Source organism: Theropithecus gelada, chromosome 4 (genome assembly GCF_003255815.1).
Source record: "Theropithecus gelada isolate Dixy chromosome 4, Tgel_1.0, whole genome shotgun sequence".
NCBI classification, from domain to species: Eukaryota; Metazoa; Chordata; class Mammalia; order Primates; family Cercopithecidae; genus Theropithecus; species Theropithecus gelada.
This window is the reverse complement of record NC_037671.1, coordinates 44,559,271-44,579,563: the sequence shown is the minus strand read 5'-3', so window position 1 is coordinate 44,579,563 and position 20,293 is coordinate 44,559,271. Positions and strand designations below refer to the sequence as shown.

Here is a 20,293-nt window from a genome sequence, read left to right as displayed (position 1 = left end):
GTCTTAGATGGAGCCTTAAGGACTCTTTCACCCAATTTCACCATTTTACAGGCAGAAAGTTGAGACCCCGAGAGGGGAAGGGGCTTGCCCCAGGTCACACAGCATTGCTTTCCAAATGAATAGAAGAGACAGTAAACAAGGAAGCACAAAGATTCCTGCCTTGAAGACCTAGGCTTGCTAGCCTGTAAAATGGCCAGATGATTTAAATGGTGTAGAAAGTCCTTTCCAATTCTGGAATGTTCTGGGCTCTGTCAGTGCCATGTTTTGGAAGAGGGGCAAAATCAGAGAATATGGTCTTCCGAGGTAAATTGGTGCATCTTAGGCCTGGGCGTTATCAAGTGCCTAGGACAGAGCCTGGCCTAATATAGTCACTCAGTAAATGTTCGTTAAATGAATGGGTGAATATTTTTCGAAGATAGGAGTTGCTCTGATTCATAAACATTCCTTCTGTGAATTCACTGGAGGGAGATGGAATGAACAAGGGGATGCTGAGCAGAGGAGTGATGCTGACAAAGATGTTTCCACACAAGGCAGAGGCACCGTCTTGGACTGCGTGGGCTTTGAAGATGGGTAGGAAGGCCCAGGCCAGCATGAAGCTTCAGATGAAGGAGGAGAGGGTAAGAGGGTGCCCGAGGGGCCACACCCTCGGGTTTATTCACCAGGAGCCAGTATTAGGCTGGGCCAGGAGTGTCCACACCCTGGTTACTTGTGAGCTTAGGGAGAGCAAAAGGCTTATGTGCAAAGATGACTCAGGCCCACAAAAAAAAAAAACAAGAAAATCTTGATTAAAGGCCAGTATGGCAGCTCACAGGGGCTTTGTGGGCACTATGTGCACAGTCAGCCTTCTAAGCATAGTTTGCCAAGTGGAGATGAAAAACTGGGATCATGGGGATCCCGGGGAGGGTGCACCTGGGGAGGGTGTGCAAGGCACAGTCCTAGGATGTGGTCCTACTCTTTGTCCTCGGGGCCTGTCTGGGACACCTGGGATAGCTCTTCTGATCATGTGTCTTCAATGTTTTACGAAAGGGCGGGTGACCATTTCCCTGCAGATGGAACATGAAGGAACATGCTCAGGTGGTTCAGGGATTATTGAGGACTTGAGAGAGGGGGAAAGAAGGAGGTTTGAAAGGAGTGATTGCCCTTTAGCTAAGTAACCGGGAGGTCAACAGAGCACAGCTGCTCACTCCGCAGGGGCAGGGTGACTGGAAGCAGAGAAAGGGAGCCAAGATGGGTTCTGTTAATGAGGTGAGAGGAGAAGGTGTTGGCCACACCTTCCTGTCCCCTGCCTGTGCTCATGCTCCCCAACTCAGGACAAATATATGGGGCTGGCCGTGACCAAAAATTAGCACAATTCAAGAAACCAACTGAGGCAGTTAACTGACTGTGGAAAATAGCAATCAGGGCTCCAAGGGCAAAGGTAGAACTCACAATGATGTCAGCACAGTTACCTACAGCACAGTCCATTGACAAGGGCCTTGGGAAACACCCTCCTTCCCTTTGACATTTCAAAGCAGCTGGTTCCAATGATACTGAGAGGTTTAGGATCTCTAAGCTATTTCCAGATAGACAAATATGCACCTGTGGACATTTGCAGCCAGACCAAGGAGTGAAGAAGGTTGAAGTTTTGGAATAAGATAAGGCCAGGTTTTGAATCTCAGTTCAACTTTTTTACCAGCTGTGTGACCTTGAGAAACTTATTTCTTGGGTCGATTTCCTCATTTGTTTAAAAATGAAAAAATTTTACAGTGTTATGAGAACTAGAAATTGTGTGTGTGTGTGTGTATGTGTGTGTGTGTGTGAAATGCATGATTCTCAGCAGGCATTCAATATTGTCATCATCATCATTATTATTAGCGACTGTTACACACAAATTTGTGTCTTTGAGCAGATTTGGGTTGTTGAGCATTTGTATTCTGACTTACCAATTTCTCATAATATAAATTCCATTTGTGCGCCTGAGAAATAAAAATATCCTCCTCCTCAAGAAACTCTTATTGTGGACACTCGGGGTTCTGAGCACCATGTTAAATGTATAGCCTCCTCCCCACCCCCATATTTGCCCGCCTTCTAATTTTGGAATATACTAAATGTTTTGTTTCACAATATATCATAAAATGACCAACTTGTTGATACAAAGTTCTACATGTTAAGATTTCTGTTCTTGTATCTTTGTATCTCTTAGTCACTTTGGTGAGCCATATGGCTTGATGATAAATCATTTTGTGATTTATAGATTGCCAGTTGAAATAAACCTATCTAAATTCTGGAGACATACATAATCATGGTACAGTGTAATTTATAATGTTGTGGCTATATGGAACATTTCTTCTAAGAATGTTTAAGCCAAACAATGGCATTGTGACAAAATTGTCATTATAACAAATACAAATACCATGAAACAAATGGCATTGTCATTTGTTGTGTGTAATTATTTTTAAGTGCCAAACTGTAGACCATGGGCTACTTAATGTTTGAGGCCACAAAGTCCCAGTTTGACATAACAACATTTTGCCTGAAACTCTTTGGGACAGAAAGATGGTGGAGTCCTACAGGAATAAGACCACCTAAGTGAAATCAACCTGTATATTCTATGCTAGTAAGAGGCTGGCTCCTTAGATCATAAACCACTTTGTCAAATGTACTAGGCCTACATCAGTGTTCACTGAGGTCTTCTAACAAATGTGATCATTACTAATTAATCCTGTTTACCAATGGAAACTGGAGCCATTTCTTAAATACACCCTGTTCCTACTGCATCGCAAGTGTACATGTGTGTGATATTAAATAAGGACAATACTGAAACAGTGAGGGGCCACTAAATGCCACACACATACTGGCATTGTCTCTCTCTCTCTCGCACACACACACACCCCAAATCCAAACTGCAGAGAGGAAGCTTGTGTTTTCTGGGTCCTAGGGTATCATTACTTTCAGAAATCTGTATCTTTCTTAGAAAGTCTTGCTTCTGGGCTTTAAGAATCATAGACTCCCCAGAGTTCCATCACTGTCGGGGTAGAGTAGACTGGAGTCCACGTGCATTAAGTGATGAGTTATGCTGAGAGCCTGGCAGAGACAAATGACTTGCCAGGTCAGGGGCAGCTGGACATGCCTTTTCCTTCCTCGTTTATAAAATGAGAGGACTGTTTGCAGCCTATTCGGTGGCATGGTAAATGTGAAAGCACTTTGTAAACTGTAAAATGAAAGCTGAAATGAGGCTGATTGGTCCTCAGCCCTTTCGGGGCCTGCAGGAGCCAGCAACCCTCACCCCTACCCTGGAAAGGATGGAAAGAGCAGAATATAGTTAAGCAAGAGGAGAATGAGAGCCTCCTGGATCCCCGCCCTTCCATCCCAGCACACCCAGGCCACCCACTCCAAGCTATTCCAGTAACTTACTATTCTGTTAATCTTGAGGAGAGCAGGGACCTTCTGCTTAATTCTCCCCATGGCTGCTGTTCTGAAGTGGGGAGAGGGGCCATAGAAGCAGAGGAGATCATTATTCATAAGAAATGTTTTTCTTGTTCTTTTTCATTAAATGCCTCTGGTAGGGGAAAATGAATAAATAGAAACATTGAATACACTGCTTTTTCTAAGCCCATGGTCAGAGACAAAAGGAAAAGCACATGATAAATAAAAGGGAATTTCCCCTTCCATATTCTCTCCTTTCGTTCTATTTTCTGACAAGACCAGAGTGGAGCGCCCCTTCTGTCACGTGCTTTCTGCCCGCCACAGGTCAAATCCAGCATCTTGCAGAGTGGTGTTATAAAGCCTCTAAAACAAATCAGCACAGGTCCTTCTTTAGTCTCTCTCCAAGGGGGATTCCATGGTATTGTATTGCTGGAAAACCCTCTTCACCACTGTGAGGAGACAGAGCTACTCACAGGCACGGTGCAGCCTGCGTTTTAGTCATTTTAAGATCTAATGGTATTGAACAAGGCAGGGAATCCTTCTGCCTCACCATATCTTTGTACAAGTGATGAGGGTCCCAAAATGGGGCAGGGGACTTACTTCCTTGACCTCAAAGTCCTAAGCATCCTGAGACCAACCTTTCTGGGATCACGCCTAGCAGGCTCTGTCCGCCATTCCTTATGCAGAAAGAAAGGAGCACAGTGCCAGCATCCAGCCCCTCTCTCTTGTGTTGATCTGTGAGTTCTGTTCGTCACTAAGAATGCCATTTGGGGATTTTCCCCTCTTGCTTTTATTACCTTAACACTAGACAAGTGAAGAAGAAGAAGAGTTAGAGGAGGAGGAGGAGGACCCGGAAGAAGATAGGAAATCCACAAAAGAAGAAGAGAGTGAGGTGCCGAAGTCCCCGGAGCCGCCACCCGTCCCCGTCCTGGCTCCCACAGAGGGGCCGCCCCTGCAGGCCCTGGGCCAGCCCTCAGGCTCCTTCATCTGTGAAATGCCCAACTGTGGGGCTGTAAGTGTGTCTGTGTCGTCTGGGGATCTGGGACAAGCAAGGGCCATATAGCTGTGCCTGGCTTTAAGAGATGATGTATTTTCAAGAGTGCTCTTCCAACAATCACAGTTTGGCAGAGGGTGTTCCATGTTGCCATTGTTTTCTTCTTCATTTGGCCAACAGGTATTTACAGAGTGTGTGTTCTGTGTCAAGCACAATGCTGCGTGTTGGAGAACACGGAGAAGGCCCCTGTGCCCAGAAGTGTGTGATTCCAAGCTCTGTAGCGAGTGTTGGCCTCCAGAACATAATTCCACATTTCCTGGAGCCTCTGCACTCCCCTGGGCTGTGTGTCACACAAGCTTGTGCCCTGTCAACATGCATTTAAATGTACTAGGAGAGCCTGCCCAAAGATCATCCTTTTATGACAATTACTTGACCCACCTCCTGCAATTTTTACCTATTAGAAGGTTTTGCATTTCACATTTCATAAAGTGTTACTAACTGAAATGTCACTAATTTAAAATTGAGAATATTGTTACAAAGATTTAACTAAAGTTTATGTTTGTACTCTATAGTGGAGAAAAAAGGATTTACTAAAAGTAAATTAATCATAAAAACAGGCTGAAAGGGAGTGTGTGTTAAGTACTGAGGCCAGTACTTTTCAGGAATATTGGAAGCATAATTTAGCTAAAATAAAACAAGTTCACCATTGGTCATTCTTAGCACTAAAGAAAGACCTTATGGTATCTGTGCTGGCCTCGTCTAAGGCTCCATGTGTATTTTAACGGATATTTTTAAAGGTTATTTCTCAGTCTCCCACTGGTCCCCCACTAGTCTGAATTGGTGAGCTTTTTCCAAATCAGATTTCTTAAGGCCAGGCACACCTGTATAGGCAAGTTCTAGAGGGATTACCCCTCAAAATAATGTTGCCCCTTCCACAGGAAGCCCATTTTCCTCAAGTCGGTATGCTTTTCTTTGTTCGTACATGACATAGGACGGCGCTGTTCTCCAGAGTGCACTGAATGCTGCTTATTAAGCCTGTCGCTCAGATGGAGAAAGCAACAGTCTTTAAGATATTTAGATCCTAAAGCAGAAATTCATTTGATTTGCATTTAAGAAAAAATGAAATTGTTTTTTAAAAAAACAAAGATATATACATTTTGCATTCACTTTAGAGAGAACAGAAGAAATTGCTGACTTGTTTTCCATCTTTGATGTTTAATGACCTGGCCGTTTTGTATAGAGTGTTCGGTGCAGCATGATTACAATAATGACTTTAAGTGATGGTATTTCTTGGTGAATTTGTTCAGAAATTAGATGCCTCCTCAAATCATAGCTCTGTGTACAGTAAGTTGTGTACCAAATGGGAAGTTATCTTTTACTTTTTCCAATCAAATGCTCAGCAAGGTAGATATTTTTCTGTTCCAATTTTTCTTTACATAAAAAAAGAAGATATTTTTTAATGACTTTTAAAAATCACAGTGGAAAAAGCATGCTGGTTTTATTTTATTCCTTGCCTAACGATGGAGGCTTTGGTTGCCAAGTCAGCAATAGGTTTTTTCCTACGTAAGAAAATAAACAGAGCTTGACCGGGCGCAGTGGCTCACGCCTGTAATCCCAGCACTTTGGGAGGCCAAGGTGAGCAGATCACAAGGTCAAAAGATCAAGACCATCCTGGCGAATATGGTGAAACCCCGTCTCTACTAAAAATACAAAAATTAGCTGGGCGTGGTGGCGCGTGCCTGTAGTCCCAACTACTCGGGAGGCTGAGGCAGGAGAATCGCTTGAACCCAGGAGGCGTAGGTTGCGGTGAACTGAGATCATGCCACTGCACTCCAACCTGGAGACAGAGTGAGACTCCATCTGAAAACAAAAACAAAAAAGCAAACAAACAAAACACAGAGCTCATAAACTTAACACAGCAACTACTACAGCTAGACAGCCCAGTAGGTACTCCCCTTAGCTGATGAGTTTAACAGGCTGGGAGCCAGGACTCTTGGGATTCAGAGATATGGATTTACATCCCTTTATAGCGGTGGTTCTGAACTGGGCATGATTTATTCCCCAAGAACATTTGGCAAGCAATGTCTGACCAAAGATGTTGCTAAACATCCTGTACAACAGAGCCCCCCACCCATCACACCAAATAATTATACAACCCAAAATGATAGTAGTGCTGATGTTAAGAAACCCAGCTTTATGGCAGGATTTTTAAATTCTGCCCAGATCCTTCCTCTTTTTATCATTCTGGGGGTCTTAAACATTGATTCAACAATGGGCTACTGATTAAGACTATATATAACGTAGAATATGTCAGAAAACCTAATCATTGTCTTTCAAACTGGGTTCCTTAGGGTACTAGGGCTTCCTGGGGGTAGATAGAGCTGAGCAAACAGGCCCAATTCTGGGGCACTGTCTCCATTCTAGCCAGAGCACCTCTGCTTTTAACTTGAGCCTCAGTTTTTTGAGTAAGACCTGATTGCTTAAAAAAAAAAAAGGAGGGAGGGAAAGAGGAAGGAAGGAAGAAAAATGGGAGGGAGAGAAGGAGGTAGTTACCGGCTTTAAAAAAATTTGAAAGCTGGTCCAGCCCCCTCATTTTTCAGATGGAAAAAAATAAAGTATAAAGAAGGGAAATCGCCCAGCAGCTTTAGTTACAGTAGAGCTGGGTCCAAACCCCTGACGTCTTGACTTCTAGACAGTAGCTTTGTTGTTCATCCTGTGCCACATCGCTTCTTCTCTTCTGATTGTAGCAGTGATGAGGTTTTGATTGGCACAGCATTTGTGGTTGTGGTATTTGATCTTTACCTTTTGTAGCATATGCCCAAAGTGTGCTTATATAAAACCCTTGTGCCCTGTCATTAGACAGTTTCAAGTATTCCATGTTTACCACTGAGTAACTAATAACCCTAATTTCCTTTTCAGGACTGTAGATGTCATGTCACTCCCTTTCTTCCCCAGGTGTTCAGCTCCCGACAGGCACTGAATGGCCATGCCCGCATCCACGGGGGCACCAACCAGGTGACCAAGGCCCGAGGTGCCGTCCCCTCTGGGAAGCAGAAGCCTGGTGGCACCCAGAGTGGGTACTGTTCGGTGAAGAGCTCACCCTCTCACAGCACCACCAGCGGCGAGACAGACCCCACCACCATCTTCCCCTGCAAGGAGTGTGGCAAGTAGGTGCAGGGGACCAGGGACTGGATCTGAGTTCATGAGGATAGTTGCTGTATGAGGACTGGGCCAGGATGGCCTAAGGTTTCTTCAATCAGAAAAAAGAACTTAGAATTCAAAATTCTTCTTCATACCATCTTTGGGATGGGTATGTAGGCCTTGTCGCAGACTCAGAATATGGCCATTCTGTTATCTTAGAGCCTTGTAAGGATGGATATCTTCAGAGAGTGAACCTCTAAGTTACAAAACTTCCCTCTTTCCCAGGAATGGCAGGCAGGACTCTGGTTCCCACTCCTTCCCTTCACACCCAAGCTATGTTCACTAGCATTACTCTGTTTGCATCCCCACTGAATGATTTGAGAATGGCTCTAGAACACCTAATCAGGAACTCTCTATAACACAGATGGCTCATACAGGGTATTCCTACCACCTTCGCTTACTTCTGTGCCTAGGGCAGACATCACTAATCAATCACCACACTCTTTGCTATCACTTTAAGACAAAGCCTCAAATACTTTTCATTGTCATGCTTCAAGCTGCACAATCAATTAATCAGAGTTGACACATGAAATAAAACCTATTTGTTATCCTCCCCTTTTAGGTATAATTAAAAAAACAACAACAACTAAAGAAAAGTAACATGAGATAGTAATTATAATAGCTAACATTTACTGAGCACTTATTTTGGTACATGCTTTATGTGTATGAGCTCATTTAATCCTCACATAGAAACTCCATGTGATACAGATACTGTTTTTTTATACTTGTTTTACAAATAAGAGTTTAAAAATTAGGTAAAATGACTTGCCCTAAGTCACACTGCCAGTAAAGAGCAGAACTGAGATTTGAACCCAGTTTTGTCCGAATGCAGACCTGGGCTCCTGACCACTGCTCTGTCCTTTTGGTTTACTTTGTTTTTTGCTTTAGGTAGAAAATGCCATTGGTGGTAAGATGGGTGATTCCCTCCCACAGCCTCCAGTAGAGAATTCCAGTGTACTTCTCAATAAGTCCACCTGACTGGAAGGGTACTACATTGTTACGAATTACATCCTTTAGGAGCCTTGCTGAGTTCCTCTTCCCATAATTCCTAGTGCCTCAAGCATGAAGAGGAGTGTTACGTGGGAGAGATGCTGCCCAGGTGGTTTCTGAAACTCTACCAGGAAAACATCCACAGTTACATAAGCAAGGCCAGGTGGGACCTCATAGAGTAGAGCAGGCAACTTAATAGTAACTGCTGTTTATCAGGTACTCACTATGTGCCTGGCACTGTTTTAAAGGATTTTTTACATGTTTTAGTCTGTTTTGTGTTGCTACAACAGAATATCACTGACTGGATAATTTATAAAGAAAAGAAATTTATTTCTTATAGTTCTGGAGGCTGGGAAGTTGAAGGTCAAGGGGCCTGCATCCAGCAAGGGCCTTCTTGCTAAGTCATCCCATTGTGGAAGGGCAAAGAGAGGGGAGAGAGAGCAAAAGGTTGAACTTGCAGCCTCATACCCTATAATAATCGGCATGAATCCACTCATGAGGGTGAGGCCCTCATCACTGAAACGCCTCCCATTAGGCCACACCTTCCAACATAGCTGCATTAGGGATTCAGTTTTCAACGTGTGCTGTTTGGGGGACACATTCAACCCATAGCACATGTACTGATTAATCTTTAGCCCTGTGAGGCGGGTACTTTTAGGAGCTTCTTTTTTCACAGGCAGAAACTGAGGCACAGAAAGGTGAAGCCCCTGTTGCAGTTCACAGCGAGCAGCCTAGTGGGGATTCAAATCAGGCGGGCAGGCCTGGCCTTGTGCTCCTGGCTCTATGCCATGCTGCCTCTGATTAAGCCCAGCTTGGCAGCACCCACCAAAGTGAACTGGAACTAGCAGATCACTTCCTCCTGTGAAGCACAGGGATGGGAGAGGTGGGATTCAGTGTGGATCTCCTCCACACCCTGCCGTCCTTCCAAGCTGGCCATGATGTCATTTTCACATCACCACCCACCACATACTGGTGCACCACGGGAGAAATGGGCCCCTGGATTGATCTTAAGGCTTTTTTAATAGAAATAATGATGGAACCACCCTCAGCTGACTCTCAGTGATCTCTCACTTATTTGTCCTGGAGTGGCAGCATCAGGGTATCAGGGTCTTACCAGTTTTCCCGAGAGGAGCCAGCACCTCCCACTCATTAGGCTCAGACAGGCTACAACGCTACATTCCACCAGGTGGAGACAGAGGATGATTTAACTAACAAAAGTCAGTATTTCGTGTTTTCCGGCCATGTCTCAGTGGCATCTATTAAATGGTTTTTTGGAGTCTTAGGTTGCTGGGGAACTTTTTTCCACCAGAAATCCAGTTATGACTTTCTGGAAAATACAAATGGTTTATGTGGCTTTTCCTAACTCAGAATAACATTAGGCAAATGTTCACAAAATACCTCTTAGAGCTGCTTAAATTATGTTTGTTACATGAAACCATTTTCAGTGTGTCCAGGTAGAATTGTGATTTATCAGCCCTGTTGGACTCAGGCCTTAGAAACCAGGTGTTTTGTGATTTTTTTTTTTTTTCCTTCATGAGCTCAGGAGTGACTAAAGAGTATTATGCCACGCCCTGTCCATAAACAGTCTCACTCCTGGACACACTTCTTCTGAAAAAGGTCCAGATAGTTAATATTTGAGGCTTTGTGGGCCGTTTACTGTCTTTATCATAACTGCTCAGCTTTGCCACTGCAACACAGAAGCGGCCATCAACATTACATAGACATGGCTATGTGCCAATAAAACTGATTCCCAAAAACAGTCAGGATTTGGCCCACTAACCATAGTTTGCAGACCTCTCATCTGAAGAATTAACCCCGGCAATGTATCCTTTTATCCCAGGGTTTCTCAACCTCAGCACTATTGGCATTTCGAGTCTGCTAATTCCTTGCTTGGGGAAGAGGGGGTGTCCTGTGTTGTAGGATATATAGCCATTATGGTAATATCTTGGCCACAAAGCAGGGGCCTTAAGTGAAAGGGAGTAGTAGATGCAGCTCAGAAGTCAAGTACAATAAAGACAGGGGCCACTGAATTTGGCCACACAGAGTTACCGATGACATCGAGAAGAACAATTGGGTTGACAAGGAGGGGACAACAGTCCACTTGGAGAGGAAGGAGGAGAGAAAAAAGAGATCCACCAAATGCATGTGGGCAGATCTGTCGAGAATTTTGACCGTGGGTTGGGCGCAGTGGTTCACACGTGTAATCACAACACTTTGGGAGGCCAAGGTAGGAGGATCACTTGAGGCCAGGAGTTCGAGGCCAGTGTGGGCAACATAGCAAGACTCCCTCTCTACAAAATATTTAAAAATTAACCAGGCGTGGTGGTGTGTGCCTGTAGTCCTAGCTAATCAAGAGGCTGAGGTGGGAGCCTTGGAGTCCCACCTCACTTGAGCCCAGGAGTTCAAGGTTATAGTGAGCTGTGATCACACCACTGCACTCCAGCCTGGGCAACAGAGAGACACCCTGTGTCTATTAAAAAAAAAAAAACACCAACAACTTTCTACTGTGGAGGAACAGGGACAGAGGCCAGAGGCAGATGGTGGGTTGTTTCATGATGGGGACTATCAGGGCTTGTTAGCATGATTTAGAAGATTCTCCAGTGGAGAGGGCATGGTCAGTGATGAGGAGAAGGGGGAGGCTGAAGGCGGAGAAAGGGCCTGTGCTCCAGACTCCAGGTGGACAGGAGGCCTTTGAGAATTCCTCCTCCATTGTCACAGGAAGGAAACCTGAGGCACAGTCAGTGTGTTCTGCCCCATCCCTTTCCTTGGAATGCTTGGAGAGGAAGGAAGGGAGGTGACAGGTCACAGGGGAAGGAGGTCCTAGAAGCTGAGCAGCCAGGGACTCTGTCAGACCACGCACCCCTACTCCCCCTAGGACACCCGGATTTCCAAGAACTCAGATCTCCTTCTAAATTCTACACACCTCTCGTTCTTTATTTTTAGAGTCTTCTTCAAGATCAAAAGCCGAAATGCGCACATGAAAACTCACAGGCAGCAGGAGGAACAGCAGAGGCAAAAGGCTCAGAAGGCGGCTTTTGCAGCTGAGATGGCAGCCACGATCGAGAGGACTACGGGGCCCGTGGGGGCGCCAGGGCTGCTGCCCCTGGACCAGCTGAGTCTGATAAAACCCATCAAGGACGTGGACATCCTCGACGACGACGTCGTCCAGCAGTTGGGAGGTGTCATGGAAGAGGCTGAAGTCGTGGACACCGATCTTCTCTTGGATGATCAAGATTCAGTCTTGCTTCAGGGTGACGCAGAACTGTAAAGCCCTGTGTGTCACTTAAAGACAGTGAAGACCCACGGCCTCCGTCTTCATTAATCAGGAAACCTGGACTGCCTGCTTGTTTTGTAACCCTTTTAAACTACCTGTTTTAAAAGTGGTCATTTTATTCAGGTTTAGAAAAAAAAATCCCATTTCTTTTCCTTTTATTTAAAAAAAAAAATTGTTTTTGTGGGGGGTTGGGGGAATAAATAATTGGCACAACTATCTTTAAGAGGTGTTTCATCTGGGCTACCTTCTCATGAAATCATTCCTGGTAGGGACTGAAGCTGACCTTCATGTTTCATTGCATTCAGATGTCAACCATCCCGGTTGCCTTTTATCCCAAAGCTTGCTGTGAGTGTGTGTGTGTGAGAGGCAGGCAACCCTCTTAGTACTGGGGTCTTGGGGCCAACTTTTCCCATCAAGCGTTACTTTGATTCTGTTCTGACCTCATTCCGTAGTTTGCAGTAAGCATGGCATCTTCGCCTGGAGATACTATGCTAGGGGCAGCTCTCCAGGGGCAAAGCAAGCCCTGCTGTTACACAGCTCTCCTCCAGCACACGCAACATGTGAGGAGATGACCAAATGTGAAAATAGGTTTCCCCTGTGTTGCCTGTCATCCTTTGGGCCGTTTGCAGGAATGGAGTACTGTATAATTTTAGGCTTTCATTCCCAGCAGTGTTTACTGAGGACCTGGTTTTCTACAGCAGGTGCGTCCTGTCCTCTTCTGTGTTCCCTGGGGGCTGGTCAGCTCCAAGTTGTGGGTCGCAGAACTGTGTTTCAGCGTGAACTGACTAGAGACCCATCTGGAGGCAAATATTAAGTTGCCAGGACTGCTTTCACTTTAGGGTGATTGAAGGACACATATTGAAGTACCTAGAATGCCAGAAAGTGTTCTATTGCCCAAAAAACAAATCAGAAAAGCCTATTCTTTTTTGCAACACTGTTAATGATTAGTGGAGTTCTGAAATTACTTTATGCCACTTGGAAGTACTGTGAAACCGCATTCACTGGGATTTTGCTATAATTCACATCCGCTGGACTGAAGTTTACCTTGATGTTAGCTATAAGAAATAGTTTTCTAACACATATGATAGCAAATACAAGACAAATAGCATTGAAGGCCAACCAGTATGGCTTCGGATACACCTTAGCTATAATGTTTGCATTCAAACAATGAATGTATTCATTACAAGTCACTTACCAAAGTACTTCTAGACTTCTCCAACCTTCATGACTTTGCTCTGCTTCCTCCTGTCCCTGTCAGCAGGGTTGCTGTTTGTACTTGAAAGTAATAAACCTGTAATCCTTCAAAAATGCCATTTAGCCCCAGGCTTCTGAACTGAGTCAGACTGACCCATCCCACCGTTAGGGCAAAAGTCAGGCTGGGACACAGCCCCAGTACAGAGAGGATCCTGCTTCACACAACTCCCCTTTCGGAGTTAATGCAGCGTGATTTCCTGGGCCGGTGTTTTCAGGCATCGCCCACCCCAGGTATGCTGGTTCCCAGCTCCACATAAATGTGCCTATCACGCTGGGCCACTTGGCTGACACATTCATAGCTTGACATGAGAGAGAATATCAGCAGAAGCATGAGAGTTGGACCTGACGTCTTTGACTCTGCAAAAGCATTTAGCACACACTCATGGCGGGGAACCGGCTGTGAGCCACAGCAGCCCCACACAGGCAGTGGTCTCTGAACTTCAGGAAAGTCATGAACAGAAGAAAAACTAAAATTCTTTTCCATCCTATTTTCAAAGAAGAGGTCTTGGCGTTTTCCTACATCTTTTGTTTAGAGGGGAAAAAAAAAGTTTCATTTGCTGCCATTTCAGAAAGGTTATGCTATCCTGTTTTATCCAAGCAGTCGTGAGTCAAGAACTGCCTGGGCAGTGTGCATCAACTTTGTGGCCGAGCCATTACAGCTGTCATATCCTTGGCTGATCGTCTCTCCCGGGGACTACTGCCCTCCACTTAGTGTCTGAGGGTGAGCCTAGAAGGGTGCTGCTATTGGGTCTGTGGAGCAAACATCCAGAAAAGTGTTTATAAAGCAAATGTATTGCCTCTGTTTAGAGATTTGCCCAGCTGTTCCAGTTTTAAACATTAAAAAATAAACTCAGTTGCCATGGCAAAAATAGAATGCACAGCTTACTTTTAATTTTCTGTGCAGTATAGCATAAGGATTTTTGACTTGAAACAACCAAAGAACTCCTCCATAACGAGACAGTTCAAATTCCTGAATTAGTATTTCTTGACTATCAACTTAAAGAATGGACTTCCTAGGACAATGTTGCACTTTTTTTTTTTTTTTCTGAAATAATTCTGCCTGCATGTGTGTGTTGTGTTTTAGCTTCTCCCCTTACCCCACCCCAAAGAACTTTTCTTCCTAATGGTTAATGTCTCAACTCGGTTACTGTTTACTATCAGATGGTTTTTCATTAGTGAATTTAGACCTCTTTGAGAAAGCTTGTATATAAAAAGTTAACAGATATATTTTATGGAAAAACCCATCTTATTTTCAAATATATTTAACTGCTGTTATATTTTATTAGAGGAAGGTTGTAAATATTTTCTAGGAGTTCTATTGTAAAGAAAAGTATTTTTGAAAAAAATTAATGTAATAAAAAGGAAAACATTTTTAAATAGTGGTTGTGATTGCTTCCTGTTCTGGCTTCGTTATGTTCTATTCTCAGCAGATGAATTGCATGCCTTCCATATCAGGATGTAATTTATTCAGGTTTGCACTATTATAAGTTGACATCATAATATCTAGTGTGCTTAACTGTATTTTCCTGGAATGCAAGTCCCTTGGTCCATATTAAAGCACTATGTATAGCATATTCATAATTTTTCTTTTGTAATGTGTGTATTTTTAATAAGGATTTTATGTAACATTTTGGCAAAAAGAGGACAGTATTTTCTAGTGAATTTTATAATAACATTTTGCTAAAAATGTTTCTTCCTAGGTCAGTTTTTGTTAAGGTGAACCAAAAGTCTTATTTTACCAGGGGTTTAAAAAAAGTTTGAAGCTTGAAAGCAAAGTTATATTTAAACATCATATGTAACAAATAAATAAAGATGTTTTATAGACTTGTCCTAAAAAGGTGCATTCCTTAAAAAAAAAAAAAAAAAGAAAGAAAGAAACTGGGGCATTCTAGGTTGTTTCCCCTCCAAGTGATAAGCTTTTTTTTTTTGTTTTTTTTTTAAATTGTCACAATGCTTCTTCAGAAAGGGAACCAGGGAAATTTTATTTAACACATTCTAATCATTAGCCTTCTCAGAAAGTTATTACAGTTCCTATAGACGGGCATTCATCAAATGGAGATGTAACCAAATAGACACTGTCATATTTATTTGTGAAAACCTGATTCAATATTGCATCAGCTGCTCTGAAAATAAAATATTATCTTTTTGCGTTTCGTTTGGCTTAAATATTTCTTCTTTCTAGCCACTGCAATGACTTCTCAATGCTGGATAAATGCTAGTTTACCTGTTAATTGGTTTCTGTAGACAACAAGTTTAACTCTGCTGATCAAATTTAATGCTCATTATTAAAGTGTCCCCCAACTCCAGAGACCAAGACATACATATCTGCTATTCAAGCAGGGGATGAACCACTTGGGGACTTGGTGGTCTCTAAACCTTATGACTCAAACTGCAATTCAAGGGAGTGCACTGTGACACACAGGTGTCTTACACTAAATCCTCCACAAAGTCTTAAGTCCACCCCGATTTATTTGCATTTTAAATCTGCATTTCCAAATTTGAGTAAGTATGTTTACTTTTTTTTTTTTTTTTTTTTTTTGAGACAGAGTCTTGCTTTGTTCCCCAGCCTGGAGTGCAGTGGCATGATCTGGGCTCACTGAAGCCTCCACTTCTAGGTTCAAGCAATTCTCACGGGTCAGCCTCCTCTAAGTCCACCCCAATTTATTTGCATTTTAAATCTGCATTTTCAAATTTGAGTAAGTATGTTTACTTTTTTTTTGAGACAGAGTCTTGCTTTGTTCCCCAGCCTGGAGTGAGTGGCACGATCTTGGCTCACTGAAGCCTCTACTCCTGGGTTCAAGCAGTTCTCACAGGTCAGCCTCCCAAGTCGTTGGGATTACACAGGTGAGGCATCACCACACCTGGCTAATTTTTGTATTTTTAGTAGAGGCGAGGTTTCGCCATGTTAGCCAGGCTGGTCTCAAACTCCTGGCCTCAAGCGTTCTGTCCAAGACCTGCCTCGGCCTCCCAAAGTGCTAGGATTACAGGTGTGAGCCACTGCTCCTGGCTGTGTGTTTACTTCCCCCCCCCACCAAGACTCTCACTGTCGCCCAGGCTGGAGTGCAGTGGCGCAATCTCAGCTCACTGCAAGCTCCGCCTCCCGGGTTCACGCCATTCTCCTGTCTCAGCCTCCCAAGCAGCTGGGACTACAGGCGCCCGCCACCACGCCTGGCTAATTTTTTGTATTTTTAGTAGAGACGGGGTTTCACCTTGTTAGCCAGGATGGTCTTGATCTCCTGACCTCGGGATCCACCCGCCTCGGCCTCCCAAAGTGCTGGGATTACAGGCGTGATGTATGTTTACTTTTTTGTGGTTAACAGAAAACTACAGAAGAACTGAAATTCTGGATTTCATACAGAAGTTTACAGAATTTTACAAAAATAAATTTGCTTTAAGTGGGGAATGCCTATTCAAGACCTTGATCTAGATTATTTTGGAGGGTGGGAGGGTCGAGGGGGGTTGTTGTCGTTTTTAAATTCATAGAGACGGGGTCTCACTATGTTGGCCAGGCTGATGTTGATCTCCTGGCTTCAAGCAATCCTTCTGCCTTGACCTCCTGAAGTGCTAGGATTACAGGCATGAGCCACTGCACCCAGCCTCTTTTGGATTTTTTTTTTCTTTTTGAAATGGAGTCTCACTATTGCCCAGGCTGGAGTGCAATGGCACCATCTCAGCTGACTGCAACCTCCACCTCCCGAGTTCAAGGGATTCTCCTGCCTCAGCTTCCCAAGTAGCTGGGACTATAGGCACGTGCCACCACACCCGGCTAATTTTGTGTGTGTGTGTGTGTGTGTGTGTTTTTAGTAGAGATGGGTTTCACCGTGTTAGCCAGGGTGGTCTCGATCTTCTGACCTCGTAATCCACCCACCTCGGCCTCCCAAAGTGCTGGGATTACAGGTGTGAGCCACTGAGCCTGGCCTCTTTTAGTTTTTAACTTTAATTTTAGCTGTTTACTTCAGACAACCTATACCAAATAAAATAGCTATTCCTCTAGAAACTGTGTGACTTAGCCAGTGTTGTAAATTTAAAGTCTATTTCAGGAAGCCTAATCGGAAGTTTTTTTCCTACTTTTATTCAGTCAGTCAATCCTCATGAGTCACCATGTACCAAGCATTATTCCATACTGTATTATACATGGCAGAGAAGAGTATATAAAGATGGCTGCACATGATTCCTTCCAGCCAAGGAATTTAATACCTAGAAAGACATATGGGGGCCTTGGAACAGATTCAATTCCAGCATTGAGAAGAGCCCTATCAATATTGGGAATCCTCTCACCATCGCCCACACGTACACAGCAATTTATAGCAAGTAACTGTGTGTTCAATGAGTTACCTCGCCAGTCCTCCAGGTATGCTCATCCATGTGTGCATTTGGCAGAGACAGAACATGTGTGTAAATCCTGAATTCCATTTACTCCCTACCTACCATCCTCAGCCACCGTCAGCGAGCTGAGATGTGCTCTAGGAATGTGAATGAGAGTTCATGTTGACATAGCAAAGCATAATTGGAAGATATTTTAAGAAATTGAATAATATATTCCTAAGAGAACCATAAGTGATCTCTGAATTGCAGATATCCCTGTGTAAAGGAGCCAAAGGGCCGGGTGCAGTGGCTCACTCCTGCAATCTCAGCACTTCGGGAGGCCGAGGTGGGCAGATCACCTGAGGTCAGGAGTTTGAGACCAGCCTGACCAACATGGAGAAACCCTGTCTCTACTAAAAATACAAAAAATTAGACGGGCGTGGTGGCACACGCCTGTAATCCCAGCTACTCGGGAGGCTGAGGCAGGAGAATTGCTTGAACCCAGGAGTCAGAGGTTGCAGTGAACCGAGATCGTGCCATTGCACTCCAGCCTGGGCAACAAGAGTGAAACTGTCTCCAAAAAACAATAATAATACAAACAAAAATAAAAAAGGAGCCAAAGGGCTGATTACTTCCTTTATGTAAGAGAGGATCTTTTGGAAAGGGCTATCTTTAAAAACAGAACAACCGGCACAATCAAAATATGATTAACTGTAAAATATTTGATGTATCTCTGTTTATTTTTTCTGGACATAAAGCAAGGTTTACTTGCATCAACTCTCTAGAATCATCGGACTCCTGCTCATCTACATGAGGTCGGGTGTCTAGAAGTTTAGGCTGTAGGAAAGAGATGCTTAACGGATAGGCCAAGCTTCAGAATGCTATCCATGCCCACACTTCATGCCAAAGAGCACTGTTCTCAGCCCTACTCTTGGCAAAACCTGACGTTGCTCCTTACAATGACTTCTACTTAGGCCCTAGCAAGTTGGCACTTGACCCCAAACCATTAGGCTCATAGGCCATTTGGTGACACATTTGGCTCAGCCCAGGAAGATGAGAGGACCAAATCAAATTCCCACATTTGAGAGTATGAATGGAGAAACTTGATGAACCAAAGCAGCAAAGAGTGGCCACGCAGAGTCCTGAGGAAGCAGAAACTATTGGTAAGCAGTGAAAGCCCATCACTAAAAAGAACACATTTGGCCTCAGGAGTGAAGAGGGTATCCCAGTCCCTAAGGCTGTTTAAAGCAAACCTTTCCAGTTCCAGGAGCCGTCTGGACCACACAGGTCTTTAAATATAAGCCCCTATTTCTTTTGGAGTGGTGCTAGGGTGGTGGGTGGGTATTTCTAGTCCTATTATCGAAGAGATTTAAATAGAACTGAACCTTATAATAGAAGCAGCACCAGCCCACTGCAGTGGTAGAAAAGGCACTGCTTTTAAGAGGGTTATTGGTTTAGCTGTAACTAACTTACCAAATGACCTTGAGGGAATCATTTCACCTTGGTTTCCTCATCTATTAAATGAGGACAAAATCCATGTCTTCTGGTGAGGATCAGAGTAGGCAACTTAGGTGAAAGTCGTTTGCAAGCACTATGGTTGCAGAACACTCACCCAACTGAGGCTACTCAAAGGGGACAGAGGCAGGCTGAAAGGCCTCACAGAAGTGCCATTTGGACAGACTGATGCAAACTTTGGAAGCAGCAACAGAGTTGGGAGTGGGGAGGCTGTTGGAAAACCCCATTGGCTGAGGGAAATTCCCTTAAATGTCACAATTCAGAGAGACTGATTCTGAGAAGGGCACTGGGCAGCCTGCCAACATGGGGCATCACTGAGTCCAGCAGAAGTGCACACAGGTGAGCCCGGGTGTGGTGGCTCAAGCCTGTAATCCCAGCACTTCAGGAGGCTGAGGTGGGCGGATCATGAAGTCAAGAGATTGAGACCATCCTGGCCAACATGGAGAAACCCCATCTCTACTAAAAATACAAAAATTAGCTGGGCGTGGTGGCGCATGCCTGTAATCCCAGCTACTCAGAAGCTGAGGTAGGAGAATCACTTGAACCCGGGATGCGGAGGTTGCAGTGAGCCAGGATCGCACCATTGCACTCCAGGCTGGGCAACAAGAGTGAAACTCCATCTCAAAAATAAGAAGTGCACACAGGTGAAGTGTGCTGTTTCCATACTCTGGTGCAAGGCCGCACTGGAATCTCTGCCACACCTCAACATGAACTGAGTTCTAGTAAACAGAGGCCAGTCTGAGGGGCAGGAAAACTGGTTTCTGCTCCTAGAGCCTTCCTATCTCCTAGATAGCTGTGATGTTGGGCGAATCATTTCACCTCTTCTTTGGTTCTCTTGCCTACAAAATAGGGTAGTAATAACTATTTGTGGGGAGAAAAAAAACAACTTCATATGTGTACGGTTCTTTAGTTGGATGCTACAAAATATTCTCATAAACTTGATCTTTTTATTTTTAATCTCTCAACAACCTTGTGAGGCAGGTGAAGCAGAAACTTAATGGCACAGATAGTGGATAACATCTATAGTATCAGTACATGGCAGTATTGTACTAAACACCATACATTGGTATTGCATCGAATTCCCAAGCAACTATTGGAAGCAGGAACTACTGTTATCTTTTTTTTTTTTTTTTTTGGACATATGAGAAAACTGAGGCTCAGGGTAGGGAAGTAACTTGCTCAAAGTCACTCAACTAACTGGTAAACCTGGGATTAGAAACCAGATCTGATGATAAGGCTACAGTTTTCCATTAGGCTAAAATGCATATGTGAAAGCATTCTGGGAAAATAAAACTTAGAAATGTGCACAAATGGGCCAGGTGCAGTGGCTCATACCTGTAAAACCAGCACTTTGG

At 44.0% G+C, this 20,293-nt stretch overlaps 1 protein-coding gene across 3 annotated transcripts in view; it reads left to right on the top strand.

The window, feature by feature from the left end:
- The window catches only part of TRERF1 (transcriptional regulating factor 1), a 226,676-nt gene extending 211,407 nt beyond the window's left edge, over positions 1-15,269 (top strand). For 2 of the 3 annotated variants that reach the window (XM_025384080.1, XM_025384078.1), the window contains exons 16-18: positions 4,214-4,417; positions 7,355-7,566; positions 11,534-15,269. In XM_025384080.1, coding sequence (XP_025239865.1) covers positions 4,214-4,417; positions 7,355-7,566; positions 11,534-11,858 — 741 coding nt within the window. In that variant the 3' untranslated portion in view covers positions 11,859-15,269. The remainder of the gene's footprint in view (positions 1-4,213; positions 4,418-7,354; positions 7,567-11,533) is intronic. The other variant, XM_025384079.1, reaches the window with a different exon arrangement.
- The last annotated feature ends 5,024 nt before the right edge of the window (positions 15,270-20,293 follow it).